We start from the raw sequence: 23778 nt of genomic DNA on the forward strand, positions 1-23778 counted from the left end.
CGCGGTGCAGGAAGACAAACCGCCAAAACGATTTAAATTTAAATGAGAGGCTTTTAAATTGTACCAAACCACTCATTGAGATATCTTCTATCAATTTAATTCGAGGGATTTAGGGAGTTTTATTGAGACCTCCGGGTTCTTTGATGCGTAACCCCTTCTTGCCTCTCGGATATTTCGGCGAAAACGGTCTCTCGCAAACACCCTGAGAGTCGCTCTTGACGTAAAACTTCTCATAGTTCGTCATCAACGCGGTTTTTATCGGCTTTTTTGGCTAATTCGCGACCAGAACTTCTTTTAGTCGTTTTTTTACGACAAAGGTTATTACCCTTATTATTAATATCCAAGGCTACCATGGCGTAATAGATACGCTTCCTTTGTTACGGTTTTCAGCTATGAATTTAAATTAGTTTTCTGCTTTTTATTAAAAAATTTATATCTAAAGGACATAGTAAACACGAAGTAAAAAGTTACGGTTTTCGCGGTCAGCTAAAAATTTAAATTAGTTTAGTACTTTTTATTGACATTTTTCCATCTAAAAGACATTATAATTTTAAATCTACCACGCGTTTAATAAGTGTGAAAAAATTACAAAAGTTACGGTTTTCGTGGACAGCAATAAATTTAAATTAGTTTTATACTTTTTAATGCATTTTTTGAGATCTAAAGAACATGGTACACGCGTGGTAGATTAAAAAATTACTAAGTGTGAAAAACAATTACAAAAGTTAGCTTTTCGAGGACATCTTAAAATTTAAATTAGTTTTGTAATTTTATCTGAAGAGCATTGTATAATGTTTTTGTTTTGCAAAGTTGAAAAATATGAAGTTCGTAATTTTATAACTAAACTTATATTATAACAAAGAAGTCACGAGCGTGACTGCGCGCGTTTGTAGTTGACTGTCTTTTTTGTCGCAGTCATAGTTTGGCCCTCGTGAAATGTTGAACTCCATTAATGTTAAAAGCTGTATTATATTGCGTTTCATTAAATGAAGCGTAGTTCCCACCGCGTCGCTTCGTTTAGATCGATGCCTGTGTGTGACACTTTTCGTTGCGTCCTACTTAGAGTTCAAGCCTTTATTTCACCCTGTTATAGTTGGTTTTCTTACGAGCACGCTAGTGTGCAATTTGCGTAACTTTCACTGCTTTTCTTCATTTTCGCGAGGAAAAATTAGCTGCGATATTTTGATAAAAAAATTGCGAAGAAATAGCTTATTTTAAATCTTTTTCGTTTTTGTTTCGATAGATTTGAGAGCAGATAGAAATATTGTTTTACTCATAGTGATAATTCACGGGTGTATACACCTCTCTAAAACGCGAACGGGGAAACTTGTAAGGGTGTAGATTGTACACACTGAGCTACAAGTTTGTCCGTTCACGTATGCTATTGGGTCGAATTCCCAATGGATCGAATCAAAAATTATGCTTTCCCAATTGATCGAATTCTAATTTTGCAATCCCATTGGGTCAATAAAGAAAGCAATATAAAATTGAAATCTGTTTATGTGGTTAGGTTAGGTTAGGTTTCATGCTTTCACTTGTGAGCAAACAAAATGTCGGTCGAATGGGATTTGGTTGAATGAGAATCAACCCAATGGGACAAAAGCATATTATAAAAGTATTACATATAAATAAATATGGTTTATTATAAATATTAAAATTAAATTTTTTTATTCGTAAAAATTTAATTTAGCGAAGGAAACCCATTTGAATAAAATTTTAATTTAATCTTATTCAATCACTACAATAAAATTAAACGATGTACTTTTTTTTTATTAGTGATTGTAACGTGTGGGACAAATTTAGTCCGCTCGTCCACCTGATAAATCAGGGCGACATATGTGTAACGGCCACGCCAACGGGGGGATACGTTTGGACAGGGGTGGGGACACCCGTGGCGGAAGTATTCCGACCACCCATTGGGGGATTGGTGATCGTCCTCACACGGCCATCCACAAACTCTGGGATTACAGGAGTACGCCACTACTCCCGGCTAAACGATATACTTTTGTTAAAAATATTCTTAATACAAAAAACATGAGGTTAACGGTAATAGTTAGTGTAGGTAGCTGTTGGCTCGCGTGGCATGAAAGGCTTGCCACCACCTTCCTACGTATTGTAACCCGGACACCGGAATTAATGGCTTTAAAAGTCGCTAGATGACTTAAGCCTAAGGTATTAGTTTAGCTGATTATTATTATTATCTAATAGGTGTTTCTATAAAATAAAACAATTAAAATTAGAAGTACAAAATGTTTATCTGCGTCACGAGCGCCAGTTATTTCAGTGCTTTACTTGCACGCGAGTTTCGCATACTGGTTTCGGATTCCGTAGGGTCTCGCGACTGCGGCGCGTGCTCTCTGCCTTCAAGAGCTACAGCTAAGTGACGTAGACAAACAGGGTTGCCACGGTACCTGGAAAAGTCAGGGAATTTCCATATACGTCTAAAAATCAAAGAAAAGTCGGGTAATTTTAAGAATTAGTCTAAAAATCAGGGAAATGTCAGGGAATTTATTTTCAGTTGCAAATAGGAAACCTTTACTAAAATTTAGCCACAAAATAATCCAGGGAAAATCTCATGAGATAGTCAGGGAATTTGAATGAGGTAAAACTGTGGCAACCCGGACAAAACAATGTTTTCAATCAGGGTTTTAACTTCATTCAAATTTTATTCTAATTCATAAATAATGAAATTGTCACTTCGCGGTATAATTGTTTCTAATGAGAGTATCTCGTACCTTTTATACCGTTGTGATCGAACTTGTAGACTATTTAAACACGCGCAAAACGCGTATATCCTCCAGGAAATAAACGCGTTGCCCCAACAACGAACTCTCCGGGGATAAATGAAAGGTAATTAACCCTCGTTCTATTTACCCATCCTCGATTCGAATATAAATAAGATCAATTTCCTGTTTTTGTCCGTTGACAGACTGGCTTTGAAAGCGACGTTAAACTAAGCGGGAAAGCTGGACAAACCAGTTTTACAATTCCAAATTGTCATTTTTTCCCCGATAGGCCTTGGCACACAAAAATACGTTGTCCTTCTAGTACACTAATGCTAATAAAAGTTACGACGCTTAATAACCCTAGTCGTCAATATTGGCCACGCCATTCGCTGATACTTCGAAATGATTATGATATACATTTTATTTTTCTCGTACAATTGTTGTACTCTATTCTTGAAATCGTAAAGGATCTTTATTATAACAAACAGCCTTCTCAAGGTTCTCCATACCGTCTACCGTAGAACTGGTTCAATTTGCTAACCGCCATTAATATTCTGTTGATACCCACACCATCCGTTTGTTGGCCGCCAATGCTGTTGATAAATTTATAATTTATGCAAATTGCCCCTTAATTTCGGTTGACATTTTTTCTCGTAATCCTTGCGCCACGTTTCTCGGACATCCCACTCGATTTTCCACCGTTTTCTGACTAATTATTAACGTTCTTCCTGTTTCTACACCCTTACATTTATTACCTTATCTAGCGGCTTCGCTAAGCGAATTGGTATGTTCTAAAATGTTTTAATCATTTTAACGTGTCGTCACTTTAAACATTTTGCAATCACGATTTTCTTTGAAGTGTTTTCTCTCGTTTTCGGAATTCCGCGGGCCTCTCGATGCTTATTTTAGGGCTCGGAAGATTCAATATTGTTGACCTACATATAGACCCACTAATATTTTCTTTGAAGTTTTATTCAAACAGTACTGCTATTATAACTTTTACTTAAAAGCGGTTTGGAAGAAGGTTATCTAACAGACTTTATTTAATTTTTGGCTATGTCGATTTTACCGTCACTTGCGGCTCGGTGTAAGTACCAGGTTATAATAGCATATTTTTCTATTGGCGTAGACTACTTTAATACACGCTTAAATATATAAGGGTCTATGAGCCACCATCCATACGCCAAACAGTGCCGTATGAAATTGACGTTTCATTTCAAACGTGGTTTATTTTTAATCACGTATTCACGATTTTGGCCCGCTTATTAGCTATTTTTTTCTCCACTACCGGCAACGGTAAATCGTGCATACCCGACTCTAAACTATTTCCTAAATCAACGAACTCCAGTTTGTTTATATAATTTTTATTGATCGGCCGAAGATAGGTTTATTCGGTTACGCTAAATTGCCCTTTTTCGTAACTCATTCAAATATTGAAGAATACGATGTTTATCAATTATCGTTTCTTTTCCTCATTTAGAAAATGATACATTTTTTATCACCCTTATTAAAAAGAATTCGTTAGTCCAGAAAATGACACTGTCACGAGAAGGGGAAAAATTGCTACGATTTAGGTCAATATATGTTTTTTTTATTATTTTATACTTCAATGTATATCAGAATTTGAGAACAATATTTTCCGTAACACCCCTTACGTCGCATTTTACATTGTTATCACGTTCCCCTTCGCGTTGGGGGAAATGTTTTTGGGGTCAGTTTTAGTTATATTAGGTAATAGATGTGTCCAGCTAGTTCCGGGGGAAATGGGTCAACTTTGTCCAAACCCATATTTCAAATTAACGGAGTAACCCAGTCTCGAGGATAGAATAATAATTTCACGTACGATAGTTTTTGGGGTATTTTTATTAAAAGGTTTTCAATACCTTATATTAATTCGTTGTACATTGAGAGAGATCGTTTCTTACGGAGGCCCACCCAAGTTGGATATTTTTGTTTCTTAATTTCCTTCTCTCGCTAATGAATTTAATGGCTGTAATGACTGGGGTGTTATGTCTAGCCAAGTAGCGAACGAGGAAAAAATATCGGTGAAAGTGCGGTGATAATAAATTTGGCTTTGTCTGTTGTTTAATAACCAAGACAAGGATGTATTTAGTTATATTTGGGGAGTGGATTTGATTACATATTTCTCTTAAAGGTCCGTAATTTACCCAATTTTACATAAATCCGAGGGAAATCGGCAAAGGCTTTATTAATAATATAATATTAAATTTAAATTTGAACAAATTTCCAAGCATCTTTTACATTACCAAACCGAAGATGAATTTTTCGAGGTACCAGGTTTTGGAAATAAAGTAGCGAAACGCGAACACGGTAATTTAAATGTTTTAGACAAACCGAAATTTTCGAGGTACCTGGTTTTGGAAATAAGGTTGCGAAAGGCAAACGATTTAAATTAATTTTCAGACAGACAAAATGTTTCTAGTTACCTGGTTTTGGAAATAAGGTAGCGAAACGCGAACACGATAATTTAAATTAATCTTTAGACAAACCGAAATTTTCGAGTTTCTTGGTTTTGGAAATAAAGTAGCGAGACGCGTACACGTTAGATGGCACCTGTGTTAAATGGTCCGAAATTCAAATTATTGGCTCGAAATCTCACTTAAAATTAAAATTTCTTAATGCAAAAAATTCCAATTTTTAAGTAAAAATCAAGGAAATTTATGAGGGTTCAGAAAGTTTGCCCTAATGAATACAACTTTGCATCAATAAGTTTTTCTAAGTTTTCTTATGAAATATTTGACTTTATTTCTTCTTTTATATTATAATATTGAACCCATTTAGCTTAAATGGCAATCATAAAATAAGTAAATCGGGGAAATATTCATGGGAAAACCTGGAAATATCAGGGAAATCGGGTTGCCAATAGCTCTATGAACCCTGCATTAATTTCCAGACGATGGCATATTTCTGTCGAGCTTACTTGGCACGCCGAAATATATTCATAGTGTTTAAATAAAAATAATTATAATTTTCCAACTCAACAAATCAAGACCGAGTTATGACAACTTATTTATTTAGCATCGTATTTGTTATAAGCGTAAATACTTGAATGGAAATAAGAATAGGCCTTGTACAATTAACACGAATTTGGAGAATTAAGTATGAGTATACAAAGATATACATTTGCGGTACACCCGGACACACGAAGAAACCAATAATGGTATATATACGGATACGTAACGCCTTTTTTAGTATTGTTCAAACGACTTTTATCATTCTTCGTGTACCCTGGGTTAGCGAAAGATGTGCATTTTGTGAAACAAAAATTGCTAACGTACTTGATTGCGTTAGCCGGCGAACTGACCATGGACTAATTAATTAGTCCCTGTCCCGACGTTGTTGTTAAAATTTCTAGAGCGCTTTGCTTAACCTCTCTACGCGAGCCGTTAATAAACTGCTTAAATTTCGATATTATAAAACACATCATCTGCTCGGCAGACTAAAATTGAGCACTGTGAATTTCTGGCGTTGGCCACTACGTGGCTGTTTAAACTGAAAGCGCTATTTTTGAGGTATTTTTGTTGTTATAAAAATTATTTTTCTTTAACATTTGTGTCTATTTGGTAAAATACATTTTGCTCTATTTTGATAATGGGATATTTTAAATTAAAAAACGCGGCGTGGAAATTGAGGCCGTGGCCTAACACTGGGAGTTTGTTTCGGAATTTTTCGGGGTTCGTCTGCTCGGGTCCATGCGGGTTTGACCTTGTTTCGGCGGTTGATGCTTTACTACGTCCTCGTGTCTGTCTAATTCAGCGAGCGGACCTTGCGATAACAGCGCCTTACTAGGACACTTCAAAATGTATCAAAACATCGCCGCTAATGTTACCCACTTAGGATTAATTTGCTCTAAGATTACGCGGTTACGAATTTTCGGTGGTTTTGCTTGTTTCATAGCATTTTCATCTCCATCTTAGAAACTTAATTTTATTCTAGTTAAAATAAGTAAATTATAATTTTAATCCGATCTTTACGTATATTTATTTTTTTATTTATATTTTACTAACTTTTATTCATATTTTACCAACTTTTATTCATATTTTACCAACTTTTATTCGTATTTTATTAACTTTTATTCGTTACCAACTTTTATTCGTATTTTACTAACTTATTTCGATTTTTACGTATTTTATTCCTATTTATTTTAGTTTTACTTATTCTTTTTGAAATTTGTTTTTCAGAGCCTGAGTGGCCATACAACAGCCGTGGAATGTGTCAAATTCGGCCATAACGACGACTTAGTTTGCGCTGGCTCAGTGTCCGGAGCGCTCAAAATATGGGATTTAGAAGCGGCCAAAAGTGAGAAAAACTTTTATCTTGTTTTTGTAGTGTTAACATTATTTTCGGCAAATACTCGAGGACTTCCTTCGGACCAAGGTCGATTCCAGCCCTTTCCCCATTGCAGGATTTTTAAATTGAGAAAGTCAATATAATAAACTTCGCAGAGATATAAATTTTCCTGTACGCTTTGAAGCGTTTAATGTTACCGGTGCCCGGAAAAACTGGTTTGAATTATGTATGAATCTTCGAGAGATTCTGATAAAAAATTCTTCGCGTACATTGTTTTTATTGCATTTTTATTAGGCAGCGTGGGTGGTGTTTTACCCTTTCCTTGGAAGATAACTTTCATAAATTCGTCCACTACAGTTTAGTGCTCTTAGATAAACTGTACCCTGGACGAAAAATATCTTATTTGGCATTCTTTATTTAATTTATTATCCGTAAAATCGTTGTAATGGTTGAAATAATCGGTATCCGGTAACATTATCGATAGGTTTTGGGATCGGGGAAATATTCGGTATCGATAGGTTTTGGGATCGGGGAAATATTCGGTATCGATAGGTTTTGGGATCGGGGAAATATTCGGTATCGATAGGTTTTGGGATCGGGGAAATATTCGGTATCGATAGGTTTTGGGATCGGGGAAATATTCGGTATCGATAGGTTTTGGGATCGGGGAAATATTCGGTATCGATAGGTTTTGGGATCGGGGAAATATTCGGTATCGATAGGTTTTGGGATCGGGGAAATATTCGGTATCGATAGGTTTTGGGATCGGGGAAATATTCGGTATCGATAGGTTTTGGGATCGGGGAAATATTCGGTATCGATAGGTTTTGGGATCGGGGAAATATTCGGTATCGATAGGTTTTGGGATCGGGGAAATATTCGGTATCGATAGGTTTTGGGATCGGGGAAATATTCGGTATCGATAGGTTTTGGGATCGGGGAAATATTCGGTATCGATAGGTTTTGGGATCGGGGAAATATTCGGTATCGATAGGTTTTGGGATCGGGGAAATATTCGGTATCGATAGGTTTTGGGATCGGGGAAATATTCGGTATCGATAGGTTTTGGGATCGGGGAAATATTCGGTATCGATAGGTTTTGGGATCGGGGAAATATTCGGTATCCTAAAAAAATTCGTGATTGCATAGTTGTATTATCTTGTATACCGTTTTAAAAAAAAATCGCCCAATTGTCATTTTCACTTACCATAAAGCCACCTAGCGATATAAAACAAAGTTTCTACTTAGTAGATCAAAATTAGTAAATAATCCGCTAGGTGTATCTATGGCAACAGGCGGTCGGTCTATTTCGTGCACTAATTTGGAGTAACTTCTTTTACAGTTTTACGAACCCTAACGGGACACAAATCAAACGTGAAATGCCTCGATTTCCATCCGTACGGAGACTTTTTAGCCTCTGGCTCCGCCGACACCATGATAAAGGTGCTAAAATCATTTCCTATTTCGTATTAATTTAATAATGAAACCTTGAGCGAATTGTTTATTTCACCTTGTTTTTTTTGCAGCTTTGGGATGTCAGAAGGAAGGGATGCGTATATACGTACAAGGTCAGTATGACATATCGCGTCTTTTGCCGTGAAGGCGGGAAAAATAATTAATGAACCAGTAATTTCTCGAGTGTATATGTCATTTAGGCCTCTAAGTAATTGAAATATTACTTGTCAAGGTGGCTAGGCTTATTACGTTTATAAAATTCATTTATTTTCATGGAATTGCTCACTTCAGATTTTTACGAGGGGAATTAAAACAGAGTGGTTTCTTGAGCGACACCCAAAATTTAGCTTTAATTTTTTTTGCTACTTTGCCCTAGAATGGCACTTTTGGTGTTTTTTAAAAATCTTGAGGTTTTTTAGGTAGGCTTGGCCTAATTTGGAAATTGATTGAAATAGTCGCCATCTGTTGGTTTATCGCGATAAAGAGATGATCGTAGATTTGCCTTTGCAATACGTTTAAATTTTTTTTTTTAAATTGCTACTCATCTGATCCCGAATTTGAACGTACACAGAAATATCGTAGTTTTGCAACACCCAGATTGAGCTACATTTTGGTGTTTAAGGCTTTTTGCTGACACCATAGGATCATTTTAAATATAAAATCTTAAGGTGTGGCAATTCTGAAAAGTCTGAGCCAATCTACGGTTTAATGTTCTTAGGAATATAAAAAAAAGTTATTGCTATGTTATAGTGTTAGTGTTACAACACCCAGATGGCGCTATATTTTGGTGTCTAAGGCTTTTTGCTAACACCATAGGCTCCTTTTAAAAATAATACCTAAGGCGTGGCCATTCTGAAAAGTGTATGAGCCAATCTACTGTTTAATGTTCTTACGAACCTAAACACGTTCTTCCTATTGTTATAGTGTTAGTTTGAAATAACGTGTTTATATCATAAAATCATTGTACATTAAAATGTGTTGGCATAAGGATTAATTTGTCATTTAAAACGCGTTAAGGCCCCAAGGTAAAACTGTAGGGGCAAATTGAAATTTCTCATTGGTGACCCATTTATTTTTGCTTTAACTTTGTTTACAAAATGTTATCGTTGAGTAATATGTGAAATTTATTAAATTTATATTATTATTTTATTTAAGGGCCATAATAAAGCAGTCAATAGTGTGATATTTAGTCCTGATGGTCGATGGATAGCATCGGGAGGCGAAGATGGCACGGTCAAGGTAATTGATTTCACTTTTAAAACCCAGCTTGTGTCGTGGATTTAAACTAAAGGTCATTTATGTTTTAGCTATGGGACCTTCCTGCTGGTAAAATGTTAGCGGAGTTCCAGGGTCATAATGGCTCTGTAACGGACGTCCAGTACCACCCTAATGAGTTCCTACTAGCGAGCAGCAGTGCTGATAAGTAATTATCATATTTTTATACTTATAATTCATAAAATGGGAGTAATCAACTTTTGCGTACGGAGAAATCTTAGAACTGGTTTTGGGTATAATCATATTTTCACATGTTGAGGCTTAGTAATCTGACAGTGTGGCGAGGCTCAGGGTAAAGGTACAGTCTGTTACTGTAGATTTTCGCCAAACTTTCGAAACATTGGTGCATTGCTGAATTATGTAAATTTGGTTAATTATTTTGAAATAATTATTTCCGAAAATTAACTGAAGGAAAAAACCTTGTGTATTCTACTAATTTTAACACTCATCGTAGTACGTTTCAGGGATATCTTTAATAATTTCCGCGAAGATTAGATTTATGTCTATCTCATGAGGGTTATAAATTTCACCTTTACGCAGAAGCTTACGTTTTAATAGGGGTATTTTACTCTCCTTGAGTCATTAAATGTATTAGTACCTTTAATGAGAGGAGTGGCGGTAAAAGCGATAGCTGTATTGACGTATATTTGGATTAGTCTTTGTATTCAAAGCTTATTCAAATGAGTGTTGACATTTGGTAATAAGTTATCAAGCTCACTGTTGGTTAAGTTTACCGTAACTTGAAACCATTTTGTATCATTTTTTTCTCGGAATATAGCCTTGAAATGTTGTAATAAATCATTGGCAGGTAGTTCTAGAGTAGGTTGTCGCGATAATGCAAGTGGGCAATTTTTGTATAGCTGGCACTCTTCCAATAGGTTTTTTCCAATATTGAAGCTGTCACGGGCCTAAGATCGTAAATTATATCAGTTAGATTGGGTAGAGGCTTATAAAGAAACCCCTTTTCCATCTTGGGCTATTTAGTAATACTAGGCAGACTAAAATGGTTTTGGATTACGGGCTTACTTTGTTTTAAGTCTACATTCCAAGCCTGGTCAACTTTGGCTCGTCAAAGCGCGTTCAATGACGATGTATTGCCATACAGTCATTGCCTGTTTAGATTTCATAGTTGACGAGTTGAAATTTTATATTTCTCGAATGAGTTACTTTTGTAGCTCTGTTGTTTAGAGGAAGTTCCCACAGCAAATTTTATAGCTCTCTTGACCTTGAAATTGTTATAAGATGCATAAGTGTAAAACGGGAAACTTTTTGGGAAACAAAAGCTAAAAAAATGAAAATAAATTACCCCTTCCATAAGGAAACTTTTACATTATAAGCCCATTAAATTATTATATTTAGTTTTATATAATAATTTGTTTTCTTTAAGGAGTGTCAAATTCTGGGACTTGGAAAGCTTTAATTTGGTGTCCTCAAATGATAATGAATTGGGTGTCAGGTAAGACCAGTGTTTTCGTAGTAAATGTTAACGTAATATGCTAATTTCAATGTTTTTCATTTAGGTGTATACACTTTAATCCAGAAGGCGACTGTTTATTCGCGGGTGCCCAAGATACGTTGAAAGTCTATGGTTGGGAACCTTCCAGGATGTACGACTCTCTAGTCATGGGGTGGGGGAAAGTGGCGGATTTGGTCACATCCCAACAACAGCAACTTGTAAGATGGTACAAATAGTTTAAATTTCATACAGTGCGTGTAAATATTTTTTCCTTTACAAGATTGCGGGTGCCTTCTCTCTAACGAACGTCTCAGTGTATATAGTGGACCTTAAAAGGGTTCAACCATTCTGGTCACCGCCTAATAAATCCAGGCAACCTCATCAAACTTCTCAAGCTTATATCAATTCGACGTCTTCCACCGCCAATACCTTCTCTTCAGGGTATATATAAATGAATTTCATCTTGAGTTTTGATTTAATTGTTTCGCTGTGTTAAACTGTAGGACGCATATGAGAAGGAGTTTTTCAAGAGGTCATCCATCAACTGACAATGTAGAAATGAAGATGATGGAAGACACGGACTTTTCAGCTCCAGAAGTAGACCCCGGAGATGATAAAGACTCCTTTGCTGATATTAAGCAAGAAGATGATTATAATGAAATTTTTCATCCAAGAAAAGAATGTAAGAAATTTTGGATTTATGCTTGAAGCTTTTTATATTATTTGTAATATTTTTTATTTATATTAATGCCCTTTTATATTTTTAAAAGTTTCTTAAACCTAAATACGTTCTTGATGGCAGCGATATAAGCTTCAAATTGCTGTATTTTAATACACTAAGCCCTAATCGACTTAATATGGCAGAAGTTTTGACTACTGGTCTTTGATTGGTGTTCATTTTTATATGTTTGTGCCTTACCCATTAAAATTGTTTCTCAATTCTAATAGGCGCTTCAATAAATACATATCAAACTGCACAAATTTTATTTCTGACTTTCACAGTTATTTTATTGAAGCGCCTATTAGAATTGAGCAAACAATATGCCGAAATTTTTATGCAGTGGGCTTTTATTAGCTTATTAAGTCTGTAGTTTTAGCAGAACTAATTGAACCAAAGTTATCAGACCACTATATATATTTTTTTTTAAATAGACCTAATACCCAAGGCACCACCTTCGACCACATAAGCAATGTTGCTTGTGCGTGGAAAGGTTGAAGACGTTTTTCTTATGAATCCTTAGTTTAAAGCTTCCTTTAAAATTTCATGCGCCAAGTGTCTATCGAGCCTACGTTTTACTATCGCCACCTACAGTCTCTCGGAGATGTTACCCATTATTGGGCTTCACTTACATCTCAATGGATAAAATAACACGTGATATTGAAATGATGCCTGTCCTTACATAATTTTGAAACGCACGCTCATAAATTTTCACATAATTTTTAGTGCTCGCTTAAATCACAGAATTATGCACAGCGTTTACATAGGGAATAATATTATTATTATTATTATTATTATTATTATTGGAAGGGCTGGCAAGCTGCGCACTTTGATACCACGTAGGGAATATAGTACCCACAATTCTCTAGTGCAATTTATCGTGGCAGTAGATGGGGCTGTACATCAGCTTCGTATTAACGAGATTTCCTTAAAGAAAATGTCTCCCAGTTTTCAGGTCAATTCCAATAACTTTGGTTCATTTACTTCTGATTTTATCTACAAAAAGAAGTATATAAAATCTGTAACAAGAGAAGAATCCTTCTAGGCCCTAAAAATTAAACCAGAGTTGATGCATATATCTCTCCTGATGATGTAAAATGAAGAAATTACACTAGTTAGAGATATATATACTTATTTATTATCCATATTATCTTGATGTAATAGTTTTGGGAAACAAGTTACGATTGATTTCACCCTACCTGTCACAATTGTTTCTTCTAAAACGTAACCCGAAAAATTCAGTGGGCTAATTACCATAGTGGAATACGGAGATATATTCTTTCATTTTATATACTTCTAGTGTTAGCTAAGTTTAAAACAAAGTAGGTTATAAAACAACTTTAATTAGCTTTTGGCCTTTTTTGTTTGTGTTAACTAAATTTACCCAATTTTTTTGTTCCATGTTGATGTACATTTTTGTACTTTGTATAATTTTTGTAAGAAATTCTGACTCCACTCTTCCCTTTATTTGTTAACACAGTGTGCCGCACTCCTCCCAAGGATGACCCCTTCCCGGCCCCTGTTGAGGGTATGCATGCTTTCCTAGTTTTTATTTGTTTGTGGATTTTTTGTAATAGTATTATTATTTTTGCACAATAATTAATTGTTAACAATTAATTAGCCAATTAATCCATTGACCCAATAAATGTGCGATTTGAAAGTTTGGGGAATGTTAAATAAATTTCTTTCGCATTTAGATCCAAAGCCATTAAAGAGTTTGGATTCTCATCATATTAAAATAATCAAACCTGAACGTTCAATAACCAAATCCGGAAGTGCCTATGACATAACTAAAATGGCCCAAGTAACAACAGGGCTTCCACCTGGTATTCAACAGTCCCTAAATAATCTACAACAGCAGCAACAGAGGACAGTTTTCCAGTCGTCCCAATCACATTTGAACTCTGTGTATACTAAAAATAACAACAACAGCTCCTCCGATCTCAGTAGCCGAACTGTAACCGTCAATCCTACAGTGCTTACCAACGCAGTTAGGCCCATGGAGAAGAGGAACCATAGCTCCATCAGACAGTCAACAGTACGTAATATCAGAAGTGTATATATCCATCTCTTGATACCGAAAATGTTGTTCCGTTGAACCAAGTAAATTCACAGGCTCCTTTTTCCAAAAACATTATGAAAGATAAAAATATTAAAATATTAATCTTCATGTGCGAGTACTCGGCTTGAAACTTGAAAATAGTTAGAGCCTCAAATTGAGGCTTAGGTTTAACTTTAGAGTACTGGAAACTATTATTATTACCAAGGCAATACTCGCGACCTTTTAAAAATGGAGGAAAAAGCTACAAAAAAATTCCCTCTGGTCCCGCCTTAAGATCTCTTATTGGGCAAGGTACAAGTCGTAGTTGTTTCAGATTGGTCAGTAATTTTAAATGTAGTAAATTAAACCAAACCCATAAGTTACATAACGTGGGGTTCCCTAGCTGTTTATGGTCAGTTATTTGGCGGTTCATCAGTCCATTATTTTCTTGTAATCCCTTGTATGGCCAGTTATGACTTCACAAATATGGCTTCAAATAATAAGCTCGGCTCGAAACCTATAAATCAAGGATTGCACATGCCTAAATATTAATATAGTGACTTAGAAAAACTATTACATTAGTAAAACGTGGTTTATAAATAAATGAAATTACCTGCATGTATGTATGGTAATTTTTACATTTTACAGTGGGTAAAATTTGAGTAGTTATGCTCATTGAAACCTGAGAATGTACTTGTTTCACTTTCGATGTATCCTTCTGGTAATTTTTTTTCCTTTTAATCATGACATTCCATGTATTTCAGTTGGAGGCAACTCAAACCATGACATCCACATCTACGTCAGCAATATCTATTGTTCGCCCAGTCATATCGGAACAACCTCATATCATGCAGAGGTTGCAGCAGCAACAACAACAACAACAACAACTTGCCATGCAACATCAGAATCACCAGTCATTGCAAATGCAAAATCAGCAAACCATTATCCAGCAAAGCCAACAAACTATGCATCACATGAATCAAATGCATTCGATGCAACAACAATCCATTCATCAACAACAACAGCAACAACAAATAATTCAACAGCAAGCGGTTGTCTATCCTGAACAACAAAATAGGGTCAACGCCAATTATACCGATTTTGTACCTCAACAAAGGGATCAACCCGCTGGTCTCGAAATGAATGAATTCTTACCAGTAAGAGCGTAGTTTTTGAAAATCAATTCAACCTTGGTTGAAATGTTGTCTTAATAACAATTTTCAATTATATTACGTGTAGAGGCGGCTACAAGAGACTCTAAGGATAGGTGGCTCTTCCCAAATTCAAATGTCTGAAGCGGAGGCGGTTGCTTCGATTTCCCAGGGTCATCAACAAATGTCAGCCGTTTTAATGCATAGGAGGAAAAACCTTCAAATTGTACTGGCTCAATGGACGACCAAAGATAGCAAGACTGCCTTAGAATCGGCTATTCAAATGTCAGATTCAAGTTTAATGGTGGATATTCTCAATGTGATAACCCTTAGGCCGTATGTATTACTGTTTTTTACGATTAAAATGTCTTGCGTGTGACACCATTTTAAAGTCATATCCAATTCAGGGCTTTGTGGAGCTTGGACTTTTGCCAGATGCTACTTCCAACCATATATGAGCTACTGCAAAGCAAATACGAAGCGTAAGTACTGTTGTGTTTTACTCAGTCACCATAGGATCTTTGGAACTTGGTTGCCAGTTAGTGAAGGTTAAATGGCTCAGTGTTGCCAGACGTATGATAATTATCATACATGTTGATAAATTGGAGAAAATGTTTGAGATGTACGATATTTTCAATGGCGTACTATATAGTAGGCATTTTTTGATAATTCTGCTTGAGCGTACGATAATTATTGAAATTGTCTGAAAACCAGTTTAAACTGACTTTAAACTGTTAAACAATAGTTTTCTATCAGTCGCGCTTTATTTTTTGAAGTTAAAATTAAAAATATTTATTTCAAAAGATTAAGTCAGTATTTCACTCAATTCAAATTTACCGCTAGTTTTCAAGCGTAATATAATTTATTTCTGAAATCGATAGTTTTTTGGCTCTGCTACGATAATTGAAGTAATGGCTCTAGATGGCGCTTCCGATTAAAGGTTTTCGCTATTTCATGTAGATGGCAGTAGCGTCTCTAGAAATTATTTTTCTCGACTGGAGTAAAGCTAACGCACACAGATGGCGATAGCGTTGCGAGGACAATTTCAAATTAATGTTTTTGTTAGATAAAAATTCGTTTAAATTGAGTTCAATAATTCCTACTACTTTTAATCTATTTATTTTGATATTGAAACTGCTTTTATAATATGGTGTATTGTCATGGCAGAATTTTAAATTTTGTTTCAATCTTTAATGGTATCATAAGTAACATTTATAGAGAAAAGTATGGGGATATTTGTAATAATACGTTTTATACCAAAGTAAATGATAAGTTTACTGTTAAATAGTGTCAATTTTCAATAAGCTTGGTGCACCCTTATCAGAAAGATCCAAAAACTAGTCTTTGAGAGTTGCAAATCCGTAGCCACATATTGATTTATGTTATTTGGCAAAACACTTATCATTAAAAAATTAATAAAAGTCAGGGAACTTGTTTCCAAAAGGTCAGGGAATTTTAAAATGATTACAAAAGGTCCGGAAAAAGTAAAGGAATTTCAAAATAGTCCATAAAAGGGGATTTTAAAATTACACCAAAAAAATTAAAATACATATTTTTCAAGATTTTACCTCAAACCATTTATTTATTCTACAAAAATGGTCAGGGAATTTAATTCCGGAAATTTTGTACGAACCCTGGCCAGGAAATTTGAATCTGAAACTATTGTGGCAACCCTGTAGGCTGCAAAGATAAATGTTTCGAGCAAATACCATTAGCAGTAATTGTGTAGATAGATACTTATCTCATAAGAGAGAGATACTTTTGATAATAAATGATATATGTATATAACTTGATCAGGGGTGATTCGAGTAACGCTGTGACGTTCCGTTTTCACGCTTCTTTCGGCCCGGTGTATTTTTATTTTGTATCAAGTCTCCCTGCCCCCTGTGTGTTGTGACGGCCTTCTCTATAGATAAGCGGCCATGCGGAAAGTTGCTATTCACGGTAGTTCCACTCTCATCCGCTTGAACCCCAGGGCGCTCCCTCGCTTCATATCAAATGTTTGTTTTGTAACTCGGCAATTCAGTTTGTTCCCGCCGTGCTTGCGCTTTTCGCGATAAAACAAGCTCTACTGATTATTACAGAGATTAAGCGCGACTATAAAACGTGTACAGTTTAACGCCTAGGTGGATACATTTTATAACGATGTAGAGATTTTGGAGATTTTATCATTACTTTTGGGATTTCAATGTTAATTTACCATAGAGAGAGTTAAAAGATTTTGCGATTTTAGACAAAGTGTACGGGATTTTGGTAAATAAAATGGCGGCCATAGCCAAAGCTACGAGGTGAAATTACTCTTATTTCTTGACAAATTAATTAATATATACACTCAAATGAAATTTAATTTAATTAAAAGATAAGTTTAAATTACATTAAAGATGCACCCCTCGAAAGATTAAATCTGATTTAATCATGATTATTTTGATTAAATTCCATTTAATAACGATTAAGTTGATTAAATCACGTTTAATCATGGTTAGAATGTTTAAATCTGATTAAAATGATTAAATCGTGATTAGTATGATTAAATCGCGATTAGATTATTATTGATTAAATCTGATTAAAAAGATTAGATCCTGATTAGAATTATTAAATCTCGTTTAAATCGCGATTAGATTGATTAAATCGAGATGTTTTAATCTTGATTACCCTGATTTAATAATTTTACTATAATTAAGACGCACCCAAAATGGGCCTGCCCCTCACATTTTCATAAAGTTACTGATAAAGGCGATTTAAATAAATCAATGTTAATAGCGAAATGAAATGATTTATTTATTCCGACGGTACAATAAATTTAAAGTAATAGCGAAATTTAAATTCTATTGTACAGTCACTTGGATACAGCGGAAATTAAATAATTTTATTTGATGTCTGCTTGGATGTAGAATTTGGCGTAGGTGGTAGGCTTGTTGAGAAATAAAACATTGAGTAACAAACATAAACAGCTACTTAGGGTCATAGTTCGTAGAGAAACGGTCCTTTTGAAGTCCGTGGGACTCCGATCGCAATTGTCACACACAGTCTGTTTTGACGGCTATTTGGGGGGGGGGTCATTTTTGTAACGACTTTTACTTTAGGGGGGGGGGCTGTATTAATAAAAAGGTCCGTCCATTTTTGGCGTCTGACACGTAAAATTGTATAGATCGAATTTCTAACCTTACCAATGTAGATTTGGCCATATTATTATTAATATAAAGATGTTAGAAGCTCCGCCGTGCACTTCTCTTCATTTCACGGGCATTATGGGGTCCTTTTTACCCCCGGGGGGAGAGGGGAAAGGTCCGTATTTTGGGTGCCTTCAAAAGCGACACCCCTGCGCCAAAAAAACGTTACCATTTGGGGGGGCTAGACTAGGGATAGAGTATAATATTATTCACCTACGTAGACGACTTTTTGTATTCACGGGCGCTCTTTTGATAGATATATATTTTTTGTATCCTTTAGTACTGGCTTCTGTATTCAGATCGGGCTTAGATGTAGATATCACATAAATCTTGCTTCCTCCATTGATAAGCGTGATTTTCCTTAGCGCCTTCGCGAGCAAGGACAGTAGAATGCTGTTATTTTTTCGCCTTATTTAAGGTTTTATTTGCTATAATACTTCAGGGGTACCTTATGCTGGCTGTTCTATGTTCGCTCTTCCCCCCATCCGTCCGTTGCCAAAGTACCAAAAATATAACAGGCGTGCATTATTTATTTATGCCCCTTATTTAAATAGGTTTTTCCGTGTTTGCTTACGCCTGGTTTGAGGCTTGTTGCGTTTAGTTATGGTTTAAAACTTGAGATTTTTGTTGGTCTTTGCTGGATCTAACAAGGCGTAGACTAACATTAGATTTTTTTGCTTTCCGTTATTGTAAACAGAGGTGATTTTAGCGATTTTATAATTCTTGTGTATTTTTTTTATAATTATAATATGGTCCTGTTCTATATATTTTTAAAGATTTTAAGTTTTATCTCGGACGATATATTATCAAAGTTATCTATCATAACAGTAGTGTATAAGATAAAATCATGGTAAACAGGGCTGGCTGATTTAAATCAATTTGTATATAGTATTTTTGAAAAAGAAAAAACTTCGCCAATTGCTATAATTTAGGTTTAAATATAATCTTTCTTGTTCTTCCCTCTAATGTTGCATTGGATTCTACATGTGGGTGGGGATTCCGCCGATTGGTTTTTGTAAAGTACCAAAATAGGTTTTAAAAATTAAAAACTTTTATGATTATTAAATTTAATAAATTCATCAAATATACATATATATAGATTAAGTCTTTAAAATTAAAACATATTTTTTTAGGTAAAACTATGATACTAAATTATATAAAACTTTGAAATTTTAATTAAAATCAATAAAAATCCGATTTAAATTAAAAAAACGATTTATTTGATTTTTTTTAATCCAAAAATTGCCAACCCTGATTGGTTCGGTACGCTGTCATACCAATTTAATAAAAATTTTCATGAAAAATAGTTTGCAAGAGCATATCCGAATGTTTCTTTTCATTTTACTGGATACATATTTTCTTTCACAAATCGAATATCGTGTCTAAAAACAGGTATGATCTAGCTTCTGAAGTCTGGCGTCCATGGCGCGGCCACTCAAATTAAATATTATCATTAGTTAGTTAATCGACAATTTTCTTATTTTTAAATGTTTTTCGGAAAATATTTTTCGGTCAATATCGGCTTCGTTTAAGCCGATATTAGAAAAATAGGCAGATATATCGGTGCACCCCTAATTTGATTTATTTTAAAGTTATATGACCAATTTAAATATGACATAGAAAATTCTTATATAACAATATTAAAATTGTATAAAAATTATGTTTTAGTCCGATCTTACAATTTTGAGATTTTTATCCTATAATTTGAATAAATGTTTGACGATTTTCGAAAAAATAAATTCGCAATACCACTAATAATATAGAGGGATGGTTACTTCTATCTAGGAAAAGGAATTTACTTTCGGTGTTACCGTTTCAGAAGCGTTATATTTTTGAACGGTCTCTCTAAGGACAATAATAGAAGTCAATCCTTTCTATGCTATAAGCATTTGACGTACGGGGCACGTCTTAAGCTTTATAGAGTTAATCCTACTATAATAGAAGCGAAAGCTATTATAATTCGTACGCCTTTTAGTTCACACTACCCCGATAAAAACCGTTTTATATTCATGGCGTTTCCCTAAAAATGCTTAGCGCGAAACTTACTATTGTGGTGGGAAAAAGCCAGTTTTCTCGAAGAATTTTTACGTTTCCGGATTAACTTAGAGGGTTTAAATTTATTGAAAAGCACCCACGGTTGACTGCGTATTAGAATCGGTTGAATGTATTATTATTTTGTAATATTAACTCCTTAATTCATTATTATATTTTAAATTTCAAATTAATATTAGATGCAGCGTTTACGAAATTACACATATTTAAAACGTGTTCCTAATAAACAGCCCCTTTTATTAGTAAAAACCTCTTTTTCGTTCAAGCTGAACGTTTTAGACAATCTAATTATATTTTTATAGAGTAGTATCACCTAGTAGCTTTGGCCATGGCCGCCATTTTAGGCGCGTTATTTTCGGTATAGGAAAAAGCATGGGTGATGTAGCACTGATACTACTCTTTTAATAGGCTGAACCTTCCTCTAGTGCTTAAAATAATTTTGATAATTCTAATATTAATAGTTAACGAGATATAAGGCTATAACTAAAGGGTAGTTTGGGCGCTTGCCCAACTTGTTTAGCTCCGGGGGTCCGAATGAAAACGTAATAATTAAATTACTTTGAAATTTAAAATTGTCAAAATTATTTTAAGCACTAAATAAGAGGCTGTTCTACACGTAAATATTAATTTTATAAGTTAAAACGCAAAAATAAAATAGATCAGCTTGAAATAGCGCGAAACTAGACAATGGCCACTGTAGTCTTCCCCCTTAAGGAGCTGTTGAATAAATTAATTCTGGGGTAGGGATTCCAATTGACCACTCCCTCCAATTTTTGTCTTATTATTAATTATTTGACCCCCTTAATGCCTCTTAATACATTGATATAGTACCAATTTTGAATTAATATTCACGGCAGCTTTTACGAAACTAGGGAAATTGCGCCTAAGGTAGTTAAAGTTACTTAAAACTTGTTCTTTATAAGACAACCTCTTTTAATGACTTTTGGAATAAATTAATTTTGGGCAGGGCATTCAAATTAACCACTCCCCAACTTTCAATTAATTTTTAAACGTGATAATTAATCATCCTTTGCTGTTATCGCCTTTAAACCAAAAATATACTTTTCTATTTAATTTTGGTGGCGTTGCAATAGTATAACGTTTTGGTGTATTCCAATGTTTCTTTCTGCTTTACTATTTCCCTGTTAAATTGACGGATTTTGAAATGACGTTTTAGCGCGCGACACTACAGGTACATGTCTTGGGCACCAGGGCACACAGCCTTCTTTTCGTGCTTTTTTTGGCCATAACATGTAGAGGTATTTTAACGCGCAAAATGAATTTTAAAAGCCATCAATTTCGAAATTAGTTTTAACCTATTAATTCCATTTAGTGGTTTAATCTATCAATGCTATTTAGTAAAAAAAAAAATAATAATATCCAAGTTTACAATAGGGGTGCTAGGCTAAAAAAAATAATCAGCTAGGCTAATACCCAAAGCACCACCTTAGGCCTAAGTCATCAAACGACTTTTGAAGCGCTTAATTCAGGTGGCCGGGTTACAATGCGTAGGAGGGTGGTGGCAAGCCCTGCATGCCACGAGATCGAGCCAACAGCTTCCTACACTAACTATTACCGTTAACCTCTACAAGTTTTTATGGGAAGGGGAAACCGAAGAACTCGGGGGAAAACCCCTTAAACCAGTGGGGAGAGAACTTGCAAACTCAACGCAGAAGGAGTTGTTTCGAACACCTGGAAATGTCAGGGAATTTAATTCCGGAAATTTTGTACGAACCCTGTGATAAATCTTACGAAATACTCGGACCAATAAGTCTTCGAGAATAAAATCAAAACGCGAAACTCGGACCAAATAGATCTTTGACTGAACAAATGAAGATTTCCAGCGGTTGGCCGATATTTCCCTATTTCGACATCATCTGGTTTGCGACTAACTAGAGCAAAAAAGAAAAACTAAGCCTAAACATTTCTAATTTAAAAACGCGTTGCGTAGCAACGGAAAGCCGAATAATGGGATAATGGTGGATAATGAAAATTTTTAACTATCGTGAGCCACAAAAGAAATATTTAAACGCAATCTTCGATGGAATGGTGTGAACAACTAATTTAGCACCAATAAAATTGCATCGTCTTAAAGGGAATATAACCTGCAAAGCAATCTTTATGGAAGACAACTTCAATTTTTCAAATACAGTGGCGCCAAACATTTTTTAAATCCAAAGGCAAGAGCGACCATATCTGCAAACGTTGTTCCACACCAAATACCAGAGGTTATATTACCTTGGAACAACGTAAAAAATGTCGTTAAGGAAAAAAGTTATGCAAAATTATCGTACTTTCGATTTTATATCGGAGAATGTATTGTTTGGTTTTGGATTTCAAACGCCATTTTATGGGTTTCGTGGCACGTTTAGCGATCTGGTTTTCCTTAAAAAAAACGCTGTATTTTTGGTCGAAATTTGGAGGCAACGGTAATGCGTATTGTTTTTCTTCGTCTGTTGAAAGTGAAGAGGAGGGGGGTAGACCAGGGGGGGCTAATTATAGGTATACTTGAAAACGGTTCGGTCATAAATCACTTGGGCCAGACATTTTGACCATCATCGTTTTTCGTCGGACGAACGGTTCGTACCTTCAGGGGGTTTTGGGAAAGAGAAAGCGTTCGAAGCGACCCCTTCTGGCATTACTAAGATATATTTTTAATATTGTTTTGTAGTTTAAGTAAAATTAGTCTTCATTTTTATTTACATAAAATTTACTTTATTTTTATTTACGATTTGGAAAAATTTAACTTCCAAATTATAACTCATTTTCATAAAGAAATGTCGATAAATTTTATCAGAAGTATATAGTCTTTTTCGAGAGTATCTATCTATGACGTAAAAATGAAACACGCACCTACGCGGTTTTTGAGAAGTTTTATTGGCCTAATCGCGCCTAGTACAATTTATCAATGTTAAATATACAAATTACGGTGCTGTAACATATTTCCTTATTCGTAAACCATATTTTCCTGATAAAATAAGAAACCAACATATGTATTTTATCAAAGTGCCTATTTTTTAGATCTACTCAAAATTACGGGAAGATTGGTAATTGTGTCACATTCGCCAAATTTTATTGTCATAACTAGTGCTCGGATTTCGATTAATTTTTATCCGTGAATAAAATAAGCTCGGCGATATTTAAATATTTATTTAAATTACCAATAGTTGAATAAAAATTGTAAAATGTTTAAATAATCGAAAGTTAATAAGCATATTATTTAAATAAAACAAACAATTATTTAAATAAATGCCACTTTCATTCAAATAAATGCTTGGTTGCGTAAAAAACATAATTAAATAAGTTGAAATGATATTCTTTATACCAACGATTTTTAAATAAATCGGAATTTTTTTGGATAATGAATAAACAATTCCGAGCACTAGTCATAACCAATTTTATTAATTCCCAAAATGACTTCCA

The 23778-nt window shown here is 34.8% G+C and overlaps 1 protein-coding gene across 3 annotated transcripts in view; it reads left to right on the forward strand.

Moving 5' to 3' along the window:
- The window catches only part of kat80 (katanin p80), a 68576-nt gene that overhangs the window by 35499 nt on the left and 9299 nt on the right, over positions 1-23778 (forward strand). For 2 of the 3 annotated variants that reach the window (XM_090158034.1, XM_090158032.1), the window contains exons 3-16: positions 6929-7046; positions 8380-8480; positions 8564-8605; positions 9648-9731; positions 9800-9915; positions 11155-11223; positions 11288-11441; positions 11504-11664; positions 11727-11905; positions 13422-13469; positions 13639-13979; positions 14747-15139; positions 15222-15469; positions 15541-15615. In XM_090158034.1, the coding sequence (XP_090014160.1) occupies positions 6929-7046; positions 8380-8480; positions 8564-8605; positions 9648-9731; positions 9800-9915; positions 11155-11223; positions 11288-11441; positions 11504-11664; positions 11727-11905; positions 13422-13469; positions 13639-13979; positions 14747-15139; positions 15222-15469; positions 15541-15615 (2129 nt within the window). The remainder of the gene's footprint in view (positions 1-6928; positions 7047-8379; positions 8481-8563; positions 8606-9647; positions 9732-9799; positions 9916-11154; positions 11224-11287; positions 11442-11503; positions 11665-11726; positions 11906-13421; positions 13470-13638; positions 13980-14746; positions 15140-15221; positions 15470-15540; positions 15616-23778) is intronic. The other variant, XM_090158033.1, reaches the window with a different exon arrangement.

This window comes from Leiobunum rupestre, chromosome 9 (assembly GCF_980474605.1).
Source record: "Leiobunum rupestre chromosome 9, qqLeiRupe1.1.hap1, whole genome shotgun sequence".
NCBI classification, from domain to species: domain Eukaryota; kingdom Metazoa; phylum Arthropoda; class Arachnida; order Opiliones; family Sclerosomatidae; genus Leiobunum; species Leiobunum rupestre.